This window comes from Symphodus melops (assembly GCF_947650265.1).
Source record: "Symphodus melops genome assembly, chromosome: 13".
NCBI classification, from domain to species: Eukaryota; Metazoa; Chordata; class Actinopteri; order Labriformes; family Labridae; genus Symphodus; species Symphodus melops.
The window spans coordinates 22,331,121-22,347,319 of record NC_136703.1 but is presented as its reverse complement, the minus strand read 5'-3'; the positions used below and the strand labels follow the sequence as shown (position 1 = coordinate 22,347,319).

At 39.4% G+C, this 16,199-nt stretch overlaps 3 protein-coding genes across 7 annotated transcripts in view; 1 reads left to right on the top strand and 2 right to left on the bottom strand.

Annotated features, from left to right (window-relative positions):
• The window catches only part of LOC306834411 (thyrotropin-releasing hormone receptor-like), a 168,313-nt gene that overhangs the window by 84,063 nt on the left and 68,051 nt on the right, over positions 1-16,199 (bottom strand). The gene's annotated exons all lie outside the window — the stretch shown is intronic.
• LOC306833622 (ORM1-like protein 2) lies at positions 17-14,893 on the bottom strand. Of its 4 annotated transcripts, XM_079359014.1 has the most exons (11): positions 14,755-14,893; positions 13,838-14,011; positions 13,555-13,706; positions 4,663-4,817; positions 3,739-3,854; positions 3,054-3,136; positions 2,638-2,824; positions 2,418-2,519; positions 2,142-2,294; positions 1,908-2,004; positions 17-1,399 (listed from the first exon to the last, which is right to left on the bottom strand). In XM_079359014.1, the coding sequence occupies exons 2-11, from the start codon at positions 14,009-14,011 to the stop codon at positions 1,323-1,325; spliced, it is 1,296 nt and encodes a 431-aa protein (XP_079215140.1). In that variant the 5' UTR covers positions 14,755-14,893; the 3' UTR covers positions 17-1,322. The 4 variants fall into 4 exon arrangements, with proteins under 4 accessions (XP_079215140.1, XP_079215141.1, XP_079215143.1 ...); XM_079359015.1 differs by lacking the exons at positions 13,555-13,706; positions 13,838-14,011; positions 14,755-14,893 and adding an exon at positions 5,131-5,657; XM_079359017.1 differs by lacking the exons at positions 17-1,399; positions 1,908-2,004; positions 2,142-2,294; ... (3 more) ...; positions 3,739-3,854; positions 4,663-4,817 and adding an exon at positions 11,650-12,141 and having other exon boundaries at positions 14,755-14,887.
• Positions 5,956-10,530, top strand: nemp1 (nuclear envelope integral membrane protein 1). 2 transcript variants are annotated; one of them, XM_079360661.1, is made up of 9 exons: positions 5,956-6,132; positions 7,168-7,289; positions 7,406-7,622; positions 7,711-7,783; positions 7,867-7,960; positions 8,047-8,161; positions 8,347-8,572; positions 9,361-9,537; positions 9,792-10,530. In XM_079360661.1, exons 1-9 carry the CDS (start codon positions 6,024-6,026, stop codon positions 9,868-9,870), a joined length of 1,212 nt encoding a protein of 403 aa, XP_079216787.1. In that variant the 5' UTR covers positions 5,956-6,023; the 3' UTR covers positions 9,871-10,530. The 2 variants fall into 2 exon arrangements, with proteins under 2 accessions (XP_079216787.1, XP_079216786.1); XM_079360660.1 differs by having other exon boundaries at positions 5,958-6,132; positions 9,728-10,530.

The window sequence follows — 16,199 nt, the reverse complement described above, 5'->3', positions numbered from 1 at the left end:
AAACAGGGAGAATAAATGCATCATGAAGGTTTTTAATTCAGACACATATCCATTACAATGTTTAACATATTGGCACCAGAACACATAATAAATCATCAACAGAATCAAACATGGTTCTGATGTTTAGTGCCGTTCATGCAAAAGGCACAGGAAGCAAATGACACTTCCTAGTTTACACTTTACAACTCCACACAGGGTCGGGGGGGGGGGGGGGGGTGTGTGTGTGTGTGTACTTCCTTATAGCGTTAATCCAGAAGTACCAGTTTGCAAATTAGTGCTGGAGTGTGGACTGAGCAGAATGAGTTAATGTCATTTTAAGCCTCCAAAAAAACCAAAAAACAGATCAAGTACACAAATTAAAGTGCCATCACACTTCAGATCAGACAGATTGTAAACGCTGAGCTCAAACACCACAATCGAAAGTTCAGCTTCTCATCACACAAACAAGCTTGAACGTCTTCCTTTTTTTGTTGTAGCAAATATTGGAGTTCTTTTCTTCATATCTCTAATAAGGATCTTTGAACATTTTATTCGTTACAAAGGTGCTTTTGTGTCGTCTATTTGTTCCACATCGACCACTAAAAAAGTACTACGTGTCAAAATTCCCCTTTAACAGGATATACATGCCACAACCTCATTCATGGTTAAAGAAAAAAAAAAAGCAGGTCAAAGTGAGGTAAATATATGAAATGACAGGGTTTGAGAGTGTTAAAGAAATGCTAAACTAGAACCTGTATGTTATGGGTGGAATGGTTCTGAACAGTTTGAGCCTCATTCTACAAACAGCATGCTGCTGAGCTTCTCTTAAATCCATTACGTCCCTGCTTTGCTTTGTAAAAATATGTAAGCTTCAAAGTAAACAAATGACCAGTCTGTGCTGCAGACGAGCTTGAGATACCATTTAATATCATTCAGTGCATCTCGAGCAGATAAAGTCCCTCACAAGCACCTGAATAAGAACTCCTCTAAATCCGACTCTCTTGTTTGTTTTAGTTTTTTTATAATATTGACTCTCAAAACACACTCCTGATAAAAACCACAACAGATGCACCTTAATTTTCAAAAGAAATCCTGATAACTGTAGAGAGTTGTGGTGCGTTGAACGCTTACACTGAGAGATTCTTCTGTTTCTGCAAACATGTTCAAATTTGTTTTTCTACTCAGTTTTTTTTCCCACTCCAAAACCTCTAAATCTTGCCAAGAGCAGTTTTAACATGTTTTCTTTGGCATAAAGGAGATGATGACAACTCCTAGGAAGTGGTGCTGCCTAGCGCATGAAAAAAGCAGACAAAACACTAAATCAGACGGCTGCAGGCTTCCTGTCAGTGTCCGCTGGAACCCTTTGGGAAGTTGGCGGAGAGAAGTACAATGCTGTGCAAAAGCAGGGACACCTCTGATTCTGCAAAAGTTCAATGGAAAAAAAAAGACAGAAATAGAGTTTAATACAATTCAGATATTTCACTGTGGGGTGTAAAGGAACACTTCAGAGTTTTAGGGTTTGATGAGAAGATGAATTCCACTTTTATATCCGTGTATTAAAAGAGAACACCACCAGAGGGAGCTACATGAGGTTGAGACTCTTACTCAAGTGTTGCCTCTTAAATCATAATCCTTACATGGCTCTTAAAATTTCAAAGGAATTGTGGGTAATGTCGGCACTTGCTTTTTTAGGTTTTTTTTTTTTTTTCAAAAAATAAAAGGATTAAAACAATTGTTTGTTTTTTTTAATCTTTGATTCTGATGCATGTTAATTCTTTTGCATCTCTTGTGAGACTTTTGGGACTTAATATGCCTTTATTGAGAGATATAACCATTGAAAATCAGCGGGAAAGAGAGTGGGGAACAACAAAACAAAGTTTGATGGGGTTAAAGTAACAACATAATACTGCACATTCAAATGACAATACCTTTTAATGAGGAGGACACCTGGAGCCACTGGGATAACCACTCTTTGCACTGGTTAGAATCAAGTCTCGTAGAATTTAACCCCCTGACATAGCAAGCCTGAAAAAAATTTAATCTATTTATTTTTTTCTATTTACAATCCATGTATGGATAATGTCATACTGATATTGATGCAACTGAGAGAAGAAATCACCATATACAGTATGTCACATTACGAGGGGAACAGAGAGGCTGACCTGTCTGAGCTCAGCCTCGCTCAGCTGGTGAAGGCCCATCCTGCTGAGGGCCCGGTCCAGATACAGCAGCTCCAGAGCGTGGTTGTTCAGCCGCCGGCCAATCAGGAAACCTGGGAGGCGGGGCGTCAGGAAAAGCAGGGGGCTGATGTGTCTCTGCGTTTAAAAAGAAGACAGGAGACATATTGATCAGTGGTGTTCAGGTTGGAACAAGCTTCTTTGTTTTTGCTTGATGTAAACTGAAAGAGTCTGAGCGGAGAGTGAGGGGGTTTTACTGACCATCTGCTGCGTGCTCAGCCTCGTCAGACCCAGTGGGGGTCCTGAAAACAGTCTCCGAACAGCAAGGATTTCTGGCACTTTAGGGTTTGCTCCATTTTGGACCTAAGAAGGAACATAACGTATAAGCTAATAGAAGAGACGTGTGTGTGAAAATAAAAGAAACATTTACTCGTCATGAAGAGCATTCTTGACACCAAATACATGTGATGCATTCACTTACCTTAGCACACAGGTCCACCAGTCGGCCCTGTAGCTGACGGTCTTTGACCTGGTGGCTTGTGTTCTCGAGCCCTTTGAGCACAGGCCAGTGATGCTGAACCCTGAGGGAATGGTACACTCCCTGAAACTGCACCAGCTGGCTTGGAGTCCAGAAATGCGGGATCAGCAGCTGGCGGGGGAAAAAGTACCTGGCAGTGAACAGGATGATAGCAGAGAGAGGAGAGACACATGAAGTGATGTGAAAATGTGTAACCACCGGGGCAGGAGAGGAAAATCAAACAGGATGTGGGACAGAATGTATTCATTACAGGATGGACTTCAATGAACTTTAGTATCAATGATTTCAGAGCACTTCACTAAATAGGAATCAAATGGTGTCGCCTGAAATGGAAAGACAGTTATATGAACATAACTCACATCAAGACAAAAACCAGGTAGTTGGCAAAAGGTGGGATGGAGATCAACACCAGCGGAACGGCTTTGATCAAGCATCTGCGAAACTGAGAAACAAGCATAAGGTGAGTACAGCTACAACCAGATAATAAACATCTTCACAAGTCATATTCATGCAGTTTGGTATGATTTCATAAATAAATGAAAGAATAGGAGAGACAATTTGTTTGTGTCATGCCATATATACTAAATTCTTGATAAATCTTTGTTGTTCAAACTTTCTCTAAAAACATGGTCCAACATATTTTTTCTTCATTTGTCGAAGATTCATTTCTCATTCCCCAAAGGTCTTTACACATTTTATTGTGCAAGATTCCAACAATGATTCACATGATGACTTGTTACCATGTACTGTATGCTGTAGTGCATCGTAGCGGTCAAAAAAGTACTTGTGTTCTCTGTCAGTCAACATCTGATGCCCCAGTAAAAGCTTCTACCTATAAAGTGTATAAACAGAACCCAAAGGTGACACCTGCTGGACCTCAACTATGTGTCTCATTTTGGACTTCCATAAAAAATACCTCCTATTGTGTCAAAACTTTAAAGACTATTAAAGTTTTTCCAACTTGAAGGATGTTCAGATTTTTCTGATACAGCACCCTAATTCACTTCTCTTCTTGTGTGTATAAGTACGGTAAAGCAGACTCACCTGTCGGAGCATCTCCATCTCCCTGTAGGGCAAATCCTTGAACTGCACTCCCCCAGAGGACATCTTTGTTTTTATCCTTACCACAGCTTGGGCATCTTGGAACAGTAGCCTGAATCCTACAATGAGATGATTGTACAAGAAAAAAAGTAAATAAACTTTTTCACTGTGATAAAAATACAGAGGGGAATAAACTACTTTTTTTTTACTAGACACATTTTAAATGAAGACACTCAACAATAAAACTACACGTTGATGCCTCTTAGATTTATAGATTGACACTGTGCAAAATCAGGATACTGAAATGAGGAACATAAGACATGCCCACTTATAGCTACAGCAGGAGGTGACATGATAGCTAATTGTTTTTTCAAACCTAGACTTAAAAGTGATGTGTAACAACGAGAAAAAAGAAAGGAGACACATTAAAATCAGAACCCTCAACATTTCCAAAGAGGATAGTCACCTTTTAGTAACTCACGATACAACTCTCTCTCACGATTTATTTTACATAATGAGACAGGAGACAAATGACGAGTGAAAAAGATTCCTTAAAAAGCGAAAAGGCCTAACTGTTTCGAAACCTTCGATTTAAAAAGATGATCGTATATCCTCAATTACTTCATTCTTGCTCTGCAGCTGCTGACGCTAACCATATTATTGAGTCATTTTTCAGAGTACTGTTGTGAATTTCTAGATTAATCTTTACATCCTGAGTTATACTATATTACAAAAGAGCAGGAAAATACCATACTCTTTGCTATATTATCTACATAGGCCCAGCATTTATCCATCATGAGCACTAAAAACATTTAGCAAAGTTACAGTGGCAGAGGACAAACTGCAACAAGCAAACTCTGCCCAAACTGTGTTGCACTTGAAAGGTGGGAATAATTCTTGAAAGGTGAGTTAAAAGTGGACATATACCTTTCACAAACGTGCTGTATATCAGGAAAAAGCGAGGAAAACGCCTTTTGAGGAAATCTTCATACTTGGTATTTGCCCTCTGTAGCTTAGTGGTGACATATCGGACAACACCTCGTCTAGCTTTGGAGGATGAGTAGTGTCGACACAAGGACAACCTGCAGAGGAGAACAAGAGGGAAACAAGTGAACTTCCACCAAAGGATTGTCAATTATGAAGACATTTGAAAACCCCGGAAATCATTGCTACACCCCTTTATATGCCTCAGTGTTTTGGAACTACTAAAGATAAAGTAACATGGTGTTTTAGTGCATGTTTTTGAACTAAATCCACACATCCTTTCACACTGTCTGTCTGTGTGTCTCATATGTTTATTTTTCATCAAGACGTGCAGCTCGTTTAGCAAAGGCTTCACTGTCATTATGAGCAAAAAACAAAGTGACAGAAATAAGCAGATGGGCTCGGACATACCTGGGCTGATAGGACTTAACAGGAGAGTAAAGGCCATGGTTTATTATGTTTGTCCTGAGACCACACAGTCGGATGAGAGACAAATGGCTGCACAGACTCGAACAGGACAGCGCCATGTTTGACAGGTGAAAGGGAGGGAAGTTACCGTAATGAGCAGTCAGTTCATCTACCGTAATGTCTGCTGTATACAGGACCAAGAAAGACCAGATATGAAGTAAGACTCAGTGGTGTAGTGCAGGCGTAGCATTAGTCAGCAGTGTGCTTCAATATGTTTTCCCCGGGATGGTGAAGGGATCATGTAGTTGTCAGTCTGTAGTTTGTGAAAACCTGCTCTTCTTTTATGGTCTATGTTAATTTCATAACTATCATCCCTTCAGTCAAGCAGCGAAAATAGAAATTTTATTTATTCATGTAAATGAAAAAATAAATTTAAATGGTATTTTATTTTAAGTCAATGAATACGCAAGAGTAGTCTTACATGTCACTGTTTACAACAGCCCTTTTATGATGCTTATTAAATGTTAATTCTGAAGAGATGAGGAGTAGCCTACTATTTTCCTTTTAAAATGTTTTTAAAACTTTCTCAAAATGTATCGTGGTGTATGTTCGTGGCGGATAAATAAAGTTCGTTTTAATTTATTTTTAAACACATGTTCCTTTTTTCCTCTAGTAAATTGGAATTTAGTGATGTTAACCTTTACCCACATTTTTACCATTACTTTTAATATCCACTATCACAGTTTGTAAAGAAATTGAACCGTTGAACGCACAGCGATGATGACGTCACCATTCTGGCGTTCTGATTGGCTGGGCGGCCTGTTCCTCAATCAGGTCGCCGGAGGAGGAAGGGGCGGAGCTAAACACGAGAGGAGGGATAATATGGCGCTGTAGTCATGGCGGGATGCATGAAAACGATAAACGGTTTCGGTTCTGTCAGTGCTAAATTGATAGTTTGTACGTTGTTTTTCACCTGTTTACCTCAAACCTCACACCAGACTACGGGTAAGAAGTATTTTAACGCAGCAGCTAAACATGCGGCGTTTATCACGATACGTACTTTGACAGAAGTAACATGTTAGCTAACTCGTGTTAGCCTGTGTTTAGTGTTTGAAAGTGTCATATAAGTTTATTTTTGGGCTACCTAACCTCACAACCCGGTCACTGATGTTTTGTCCTCCGATTCTGTCTTTGTAGTAATTAAATGTTATTAAATCTCCACGTTACTTGTCTTTGAACAACTTTGTCGTTGCTCTATTTTTAAGTCTGACCCGCCCTCTGGATAACAACATGCTTATTTAAAAAAGCAAACATTTGGTTGATTTAACTTTAAATTATAAGAAGGGTTACAGTAGACACATGTACATAAACCCTAACATTAAAGTTTTTTATTTTCTAGGAGTAATTATAAAAATACAGGTTTGTACACATCCAAGGGCAACCTAAACTGAGGGTACAGACTACTTGAGACTCTTAAGCTTGAGTTTGAGCTGTAAGTGTTAGAAACTAAAGTTTCTGACTATTTCAGAATCAGAAATACTTTATTAATCCCAGGGGGGAAACCTTGCTCAAAATCACAGTACAGATGTAAAGAAATAATTTTAACTTTTCAAAAATGTCAGTCATCAGTACAAATTGCAGACATGATAGAAATTCCGAATATTTTTGAAGGACAATTGAGACTCAGATTTCAGATATAAGACAGAACATCACACATTAAACAACTTACAAAAGATTGAATCTGGTGTAAGTGGCAAATAAGACAAGTAAAAAAAAAAGAGAGAAAATTTGACTAATTTTAAGAGTGTTGATATAGTGCTGGTAAGTGTGCGTTTAGTTTTAGTCTTCTCATTGCATGGATACACTTGAAACAGATCTATGGTTTCACATCACTGCTGTTACCCTTTAATTACCTTTCATAATATGCCCGTTCTGCCGACTGGTGTTTGCCCTCGGGCTCCTCTTGTACTAAGCATGACAACTTCTGAAGTCGCATATGATGCAATCGTTTGCTTACATGCTTCTGCTTGTCAAACGCAGGTAACACACATTCAATAATTGATCTCCAAGATGGGGAGATCTATGTCATGTCAGGGTCCAACAGATTCTGTTACAAAAACTCAGTCGCTCCCACCTGGAGGCAAACATGGACGAGAATTCAGGTAAGTTAAAAAAGCTTTCTACTTGCAACAGTTGCTTTTAACAAAGGTTGTTTATTGTAATTCCTGATGTCAAAACTCTCTTAATGTGGTCAATAATGACTGTTTATTTCTGACAGGTCAACATATGGAGCTCCAATGTGTTCAAGGTGGACACTGTGGAAGGGGAGGAGAAGCTGCAGGAGCTTGACCGTTTCAGTGTCTGGGGCTTTATTCAGAGTATTTTACGAGAGCGGAACAATGAAACCACGATCAGCATCGGCCTGTTCAGCAAGAAGACGTGCTTCAAGATTGAACCAGCTGACAAGACTCAGTACACTGTCAAGCCCCTCCGCAGTGAGTGTAAAACACACCGGGACAAATGTTTGGAGTTTATTAATAAGACCTTCTTATGGCCAACACAAGGTTTCTGTTCTCCTTGCAGAATTGGATATCTATCTGTTTTTGGTGTTCCTCGCTGGATTATTGTTGTTTCTCTTTGCAGAATCGCTCAGCAGGTAACTTTTCTAACTCCTATTCCTTCTTTGTATTGAACAAAACTATGATATGTTATGAACCATTTACTCTCCCTTACATGAAGGAGTCAAGTTTTCTTCTACTCTGCTGGTATGAGCACAGGCATGATCGCTTCTCTCATCATCCTCTTTTTCATTTTGGCACGCTTTTTGCCAAAGGTAGGCTTTTTATTCTCTAATATCCATGATTTAATGAATTATTCTGTAATTATTTGTTGTTTACTTTGTCTTTACTGTTCACACAGAAAAGCCCCTTCTATGTGCTGATCGTTGGTGGCTGGTCGTTTTCTTTGTATGCCATCCAGCTTGTCTTCAGGAACCTTAAATTTATTGTGAAAGAACACTGGCACCTGGCATTAGGTACAAAGTCTTCAGGAAAGATTGTGTCTTTTGAAAAGTCTACCACTGTGCATGTCGTTTCAGCATCTCATGCAGGTTTCACCTCAAGAAATGTAACAAATAATATTCTATTTGAACTCTCATCTGTCTTAAACGTCCTCATCATCTCTGTGAAATCAAACATGCCATCTTGTTTTATTTCTTAGGTTATGTAGCAGTGGTGGGATTCATCAGTTTCGCTGTGTGTTACCTTTATGGCCCTCTAGTGGATGAGAAGCGCATTAACATCTTGTCATGGATGCTGCAGATCTTTGGTCTGCTGCTGGTTTATTTGGGGATTCAAATTCAGCAAGTCGCCTTCGCCATCATCGGAGCAGCTCTGATCTCCAAATATCTGGAGTACCCAGTCTCTCTAGCATTTGCTGCATGGAGGTGTGTTCTCACTGTGGACAGGAGGTGGCGCAATAGGACAATAGTTACTTCATGAATAATAATAGTGCTCTGTGGTTGAAAAACAATAGTGGCAGAAATGTAATACCACCACTTGTAACACTTATTTAGAAATGATTTTATTTATGCTGCACAAGTGATTCTATTCTACTAACCATTTTAGATAAATTGGTATTGGAAAGCCACACCTGAAGAGTTATCAAAGTTTAAGAACTGAAAATCAAAGCAGTAATATAAACATGCCGTCAACAATTTCTGCTCCTGTTTTATTAACACTTGCTACGTTCAAATGCAGGAAACTAAAATGCAAACTCCCTCGCTGTCAAACTTCCAAACGAAATGTAATGGCAACGTTTAAGGTACTAAACCTTCATCAGGTAGAGTTGGTCAAAAATGGGATTGACATCTTAAATGGGAAGTGGCTACAAGCCTGCAACCAATCATCATTATGACGTCAGCTCTGGATTCACAAAACAAATAAACCTCGGTTGAGGGCGTACACCAAAAATTGGAAGAAACTGCTGAAAACTTTAGAGATTGATTGCAGGCTTATAGCTACCGGTACTTTTTAAGATGTCATTCCCATTTATGATTAACTCTTCACCTGATGGTTAAGTACTAAAACGTTGCCATTACATTAAGTTACATCGTGTGCAGGAGTTTTTTCACACTCTTTCTAGTGTCTGAAGTACACATTGAGCTCATCTCCTGTTTTGTGAAGTAGACATGCAAAGGTGTTTTTTTTTTTTTTCATTATTATTCGAATGCAGGAAAATGAAACGATACATTTATTGGAAGCCAGAACCCCCTCGGCTGTTGACTGAAGAAGAGTATCAGAGGCAGGGGGAGGAGGAGACTCGGCGTGCACTGGATGAGCTGAGAAAGTACTGTAACAGTCCTGAGTTCAGCCCCTGGAAGACCGTGTCCAGAATCCAGTCCCCAAAAAGGTGACTATTGTGAAGTTCTTTAAGTCTGTAATCCATTAAGATAAATGATCACCATAGTGCGCAGTCCCATTCATCACTTTGCTAAAACATAAACCTGCTTAGCTTCGATCACAAGTGTATCTGTTGTATCTGGGTACTAATACCAGTAAACAGTCTAAATGTCATATGATGTGGTGACTTCGATCCACAGATTTGCTGATTTTGTTGAAGGGTCTCCTCACTTGATGTCAAATGAGGTGTCTGTCCACGCGCAGGAATATGGCTTTGGAGGATCCTTTTTTGAAGATGAATTTTTCGACACAGACGACGAGGAGGAGGAGGAGGATGGTCTGAAACCTATAATGAAGCCGGAATGACACAGCACATATCTAGAAAAAACACAAACTGAACCAAAACAGGGATTATGTCTTTCACAAGGAGGGACCAGAGAGCAGCCCACAGTGGCTCATGTGCAAACGTCCACACTGACTTCTGAGTGTTTTCTTTGTTTTTTTTGTTGTTCCTGTGGATGGGATTGAGAAAAGTCTGGAAGGGCCGCCGCATGTTCTGCCTTACAATGACAAAACACTGATCACAACAGAGCGGTGTTGTCTTATCTGTTATCAGCAAAGAAATGTAGTTTAAAAATGTGCACTAAAGCCAGATGTCTTTTTTTAAGGAACACAGGCTTCTGTTACAAATACAGCGAGTGAAGCAAGCTGCAGGTCAAAGCAATATAGAACTTTTACTGTGTGATGGGGTAGTCTTTAGCAGAAGCCTTGGAAAAAGGTTTTTGCTGTCTTTTTTAGTTTTCTAAACATTGTGTTCACATCCTTAATGCTCTGAATGGCCTCACAGCATCGAGAGCATCCGCTCGTCCCTCCGGTTCACCAAGCAGCACGGCGTGCTGAGTCTTCTGCTCAGGGAGGAGATGGGTGAAGTTTGTTTTTTTATTTGACTGGACAAATGTCAGGTGAAGGGTCCCAAAGTATTTTGAATAAAAGAAAAACAAAACAGTCATGAATGCAATAGCATTATTTCTTGAAGTCTATGATCATGTTTCTGGTTAATCAAGGGATGTTTGATGCCAACGAGCTGATTTTTAATTTCATCCTCCAATTAAATTCTTACATCTTATTTATTTAACCAGAATTCAATGTTGAGGCACATACCGCTATTTTTATTTTTGTCATACTGCAATCATCTGAATGATACCATAGCCATAGCTACTAAGATTATTGCTTAGATTTTTGTAATGAAGCTACACTAGAATATATTAAGAATTTAAAAAAGGGACCATAAATCCTGTTTGAACAGAAATGGTTATCAAGGAGAAGATTAAAAGAATCTGTGGAATTTCCACCTGATTAACAATAACAGCAAGTGGCTAAACTATCAAACTCCACAGAGGCTTCATTTCGCTGTTAAAGAAAAAACAAGTTGACTGCATAGCGAGGAGTGAATCAGCAGAAGTACAGCCTCTCGTTTGTCAGTGAAGAAAAATGACAACTTTCAAACATGTTTCAGCTACATAACTGAGTCATAGTCTCAGTTTTAAACACCGTTCTCCACGTTTGATTAAAAGTGGAAGCACACGAGGGGGCTGCAGCTGATCACATTTACTGTTTTACGAGAGATAGTGCTCTTTTGAATCTGTTACTTTACAATATGCGTTGGAGAAAAAAAGATGTTTGACAGTTCTCTCCCACTCTTGACTTTTAAAGAGCCATATCTGATAACATTTAGGCTTTCTGTCCTCCACATCTCACTACAGGTTTCTTTATATTACTGTGATTAACATGCAGCCTTTGAAGCCAGGGAACAACCCTGATTCCAAATGTTTACGCTTGATCACACAAATGCTGATAATACAGCATTTCCTTTGAATTATTTCTCAGAGTGAATGCTACAAAACAGGGAAACCTCGCTGCAATTGCACAAGTAAGTGGGGGAATCCCCGGCAGTTCTGAGCCGATTTCAAACAGACAGCCCCTCTATACAGGCTCCATGCAAAGGGCCTGGAGTTCCCCACAGCTGACACCCTGGCCCTTATTGAAACAAGTCAACGTCACAAACCTCACTGCAACGATTCTGCAGTTTGTACACTAAAGATGAGACAACCACTTACACACGTAGGTCCTTCTGCTCGTTTTATAAGCAGGAAGAGAAATCAAGCTTAATAGCAATCAGTAAATAACATGAAATAATGTGTAACAGCAAAACAAAGACTGCAGTGTGCACCGTTAGTAAATGCATGTTGCATGTAAATCTTTAGTATCGATAGTCAAATAAGAGAAAAAAAGCATAAAAAAACCCTGTACAAGTCTCATCGGTAAAAAGGAATGTGTTGCCACAATGAATTTATCCACATTTAAGGCAACCAAATGACAGTTTTACAGACCTGCAGCCAGTGCAGTTTATCACAGGAGAAATTAGATAGATGCTGATGATGTTTCAAAAAAAAAAAAAAAAGGCGGCAACATGCATCTGAATGCTCAGGAAAACATACATCAGTAATTTCAGTACAGACAAAAATGACTGTCATGAATCAGCGGCAGTGCATTTACTTTTCCAGACTGTAACAAGCAGCACACACTGCACATTTCCTATGTTACTCCACACAACCTGTAGAGAAAAGAAACAATCAGTCTGGTCCTGCTTCTCAACCACTAAACGTAAAAAGTTCATCAGAAACAGAAAACTACAAGTCCCAGTGTCTGTGGTTAAAATCCAGTGGTGAGACAGCTCTGTCAGTACTTGTTGATCCCGAATATTCGTACGCCGTGAAACTGAGGCAGCTTTGGCAGGAGGACACTGAGGAGGGAGCTCGTGTTGATCAGGAAGTGTGTGGGGTCGTATTTTGTGTAGAAACTTGCAAGAATATACCTGCAGAGACAGACGGATGGTGTCAATGTCGCATCAACATGTCTGAATGAACCTTACGGTCGCTTCCTCCATATAAAACATCTACTTTTGTGACCAGAGCGTAAAACTGTTTCCTGACTGATGAAGAACTCGAGAGGTTTATTCAGCATATGAGCTGAACAACAATGGAAAGCTTGATAGTTGATTTGTCCTGATCCTAGAGGGCTCTATAGCATGGCTCCAGAACAAACAATCTCTTTCATTTTGTCCATAGCAGATTTGATTATAATCCATTATGTCACAACTATCCAAGCCAAACCGACCATGAGCTACCCGAGAGTCAAACCACGGTTTGAGCTCCCGGAGGAGACACTAGTTCGTACGATATCAACCTAGTGTGCTAACACAAAATGCATTCATATGTTCAACAACAAAAAAACAAGATATTACAACAATGTTATTGTCACTGTAACCATGGTAACACTTCTAAGAATAAGTGGTATCCTTCGAAATGGATTGTGGGATAGATAGTTCCTTGACTCCAGAAGAATATTACTGTCTTGTAGTTTTGCCTTTTTTTCTCTGTTTTTGACTTGACTTTTTATTTTATTGTCCTCGAGGGGAAATTCTTTTTCACCAGTATACAGTTTTAAGGGCAGCGCGCCGACAGAGGGTGAACACAGGGGGATACATGTGGGACAACAGGACATACAGTGCATATGGTTATGGGCGGACCGTGGATTGGGACTGAGGTGGATTTTTATTGAGGGCTGTAATGACTGTAAGCACCAGGCTTCTGCCGTATCGCGCCCTCCTGCACAACAGGGACCTGTACCTGCGTCCGGAGGGCATGATGGTGAGGTGGCAGTTGAGAGGGTGGGTGATGTCCAGTACTATTGTGTGTGCGATGCGTGTGATGGCCAAAATACATCCAAATCAAATATACTGACGTCATGAGTATTGGTGTAGCTGGTTGTCTTGGTCTCTCTCTTCATATAATGATTCAATGAAAGATTTAAAGGGGCGAAATTTACTTTTGGAACCAGAGCCACTGAAAAGTTGGGCCGTCCATGTTGCTCTGTTTCCACGGCTTCCTGATTCAGCCATTATGCAGGATAAAAAAACGACTTTTCAGTATAAATTGTGATGCAGAAAAAAAAAAGACATACTTACAAAACAATTGGTGAGATAGTGAGGAATTTGCGAGAAGATGTGAACTGGACTCCGTAGTCCATCTGCTCCCAGTGTGTAAGCAGACGAGCTTTGCCTTGGTCAGGGGTCTCAAAGGGGGTGCCCTTCACGGTGTGCAGAAACAGGTACATCACCTGCACAGCACAAAGAGACACTATTATATTTAACCACAAAAAGATCCATTAAAATCTGATATCAAACAGCTAGTTTGATATAATATTTCTCCAACCACCCAGAGGAATGAAAGAGAAGGGCTCTGACTGACCAGGTTGTGGATGACGTTGGTGAGGGTCCAGACAAGCGGCACAGTGAAGAAGGGAATGCTCAACAGCACGATGTGCAACACGACAGTCAGCAGCAGATAGGTGAGCCAAATTCCTCTACTGTTCATCACCCTCGTGTTGGGGTTCACCTCGCTGTGAGCTACGCCCACGTTCATCTTTAATATCAGGAGAGGCAAAATGAAAAAGAAAAAAAAAAGTCGATTATTTTAGAGCTGCAAGGGTTAAAATAAATGTAAAGAAATTGAATTAACATCTACTTTGAAGACTGTTTATTGTTAAATCTATTCAGCACAAAAAAAATAATATATTAGTATTAGTCTTATTTTTAAAAGAGGTATTTGACTTTTAGTTTTATTTTATTATGAAATCATTTCGTGAGGAGCATGAAGCTCTTTACAGATAACACACTTTTAATAGCAGCTGCATCGATGGTTTGTTAGTTTACTTGAGTTTGATTTTGGCATCATGTGGAGCAGTGAAGACCCCGCCCAGCTGAGCTGCTCTGAGTGACTAAACACGCGCTTCCTCTCACAGGACTCCCCCTCTCAGCTAAAGTTACAGCTAGCTGCAACATTCAGACACTTCGCTGCTAAATGCCACCATAAAGAATAAAAAATATTCACGTGTGAATGTATAAATTAACACAACATCTCTAACCTAAAAACAAAAAACAAAAAAACATTTAAGGTGTAAAGGCCAGCTAACAGCTGAGTCGCTACCTACAGGTTAACATGCTAACGTTAGCCGAAAGTTAAAGTTAATCCTGATGCGACTGTAGCTCTTTAATGTAACCCTGCTGGTGTTTGTAACATCTATTACATAAAACAAAAGTAATAATAAGAAGCCTCGGCCAGCCTGTTGGAGTTTAAACCTGACATTTAAACGGAGCAGACTTTACCTTCCTGCGTTGTCGTAGCTCACCAGGAAATTCCTTGTTTTTTCTTTGACCCCGCCCTCCTTTAGACCCGGGCTGGTTTTCCAGCTGTCAAAACTCCAGCCTGGGCTGAATGTGCACAGGTGATGGGGAAGCACGAGTTCTAGTAAGAGATAAACTGTCTTCCAAAAAAAAAAAAAAAAAAATCCCTCAGTCACTGTCAAAAGTACATGTATACATTACAATACTAAACAAGTGTTTATTCTTGGATAAAGGCCACCTTCCACATTAAGAAATGACTTCAGGGAGTGGAGATTACAGGTCCCTTTGTATCCTGCTGCATTGCTGACATTTACTTAAAACTATCACATTAAACATAATCACCATAGCAAAGTGTTTGCTTAATCTAAAAACACAATTTGCTACTGAATAATTTAAATCTTAAAAGTTGTGTACTTTAGCGAAGGTATACAGTAAATTTGCAAACTGCTTTAATTGTGGTACATTTAAGGCCGGATTAAAAATAAATAAAACAGAATCCATCCATGTTTTAAAAAATGCAGTTCAAGTAAAAGTTTAAGGAGTAACCTACGATTACTGAACAGCTTCTTGCAATTTCCAAAAAAAGACTGAGCCTTTAAGTCAAATGCAGGGCTATGTGTTTGTGATCTGTTACACATTTAAATGTTCTGCTGGAATCTGGAGAAGTAGGAAACATTTTAGAGACAAACCATCCTAATTGTGGAATTTATTTTCAAGAGTTAAATCTTATTTTCTTCAAAAACAGAAATATATAATGAGCCAATCCTTATTCTTCATGCACTGTACTCGAGTGCCTTTGTACTCCAGTTTTACTACAGAACTTGCCGTATTATAATTGCACCACTAAAATATAACATTAGATCAATTTAATCATGAATTATTGGCCAAAGTTACTGTCCCGTGCTGCAGAGGGCCATTAGGTCTATATATACGGCATTTGGAGGAGCTTTAGACAAGTCACTTCTGTTTATATTTCACATTTAAAAACAACAGGGGGAAAACTCATCATGCATCCTCTCCACCACATTCTAAAAGGCAAGTATTGTACTTTTAAAAACTCAATTTCACTTATTTTATAGCAAAAGAGACTCATACATTAATAGATTAAGATGTCACAATGAACATATGATCAGTTAATGTGAAAAAAAAGCCAAAGTAAGATTTCTGCAGCCAGGTCAAAGTGATGTAATTAGGTAACAGGTAGTTACTGCCATGATGAGCAGTGTGCAGAGAAATCAAATAAGGAAGTGATGTAATTCACATTAAAAATGACATACTTGTTTTTAAAATGTCAGACACATCCTACGGAAGTAACAGCTTTTTTTTGACAGTCATTTACTGTAAAACATTTGTCATGTGCACGTCTAATATTTCTATTTATGCAAGCATGGGTAGAGATTCTTTTGTCTGTTGCTATTAATGTTGAA

Excerpts from the sequence above, each read along its gene's own strand:
- nemp1 (XM_079360660.1), top strand. The coding sequence starts at position 6,024 with ATGGCGGGATGCATGAAAACGATAAACGGTTTCGGTTCTGTCAGTGCT. Across the intron at positions 7,623-7,710 it reads CACTGTCAAGCCCCTCCGCA|AATTGGATATCTATCTGTTT; the intron begins GTGAGTGTAAAA and ends TTCTCCTTGCAG. Across the intron at positions 7,961-8,046 it reads TGGCACGCTTTTTGCCAAAG|AAAAGCCCCTTCTATGTGCT; the intron begins GTAGGCTTTTTA and ends CTGTTCACACAG.
- LOC306833622 (XM_079359014.1), bottom strand. The coding sequence starts at position 14,011 with ATGAACGTGGGCGTAGCTCACAGCGAGGTGAACCCCAACACGAGGGTG. Across the intron at positions 3,137-3,738 it reads AGATGGAGATGCTCCGACAG|TTTCGCAGATGCTTGATCAA; the intron begins GTGAGTCTGCTT and ends CTTGTTTCTCAG. Across the intron at positions 2,520-2,637 it reads TGGTGGACCTGTGTGCTAAG|GTCCAAAATGGAGCAAACCC; the intron begins GTAAGTGAATGC and ends GTTCCTTCTTAG.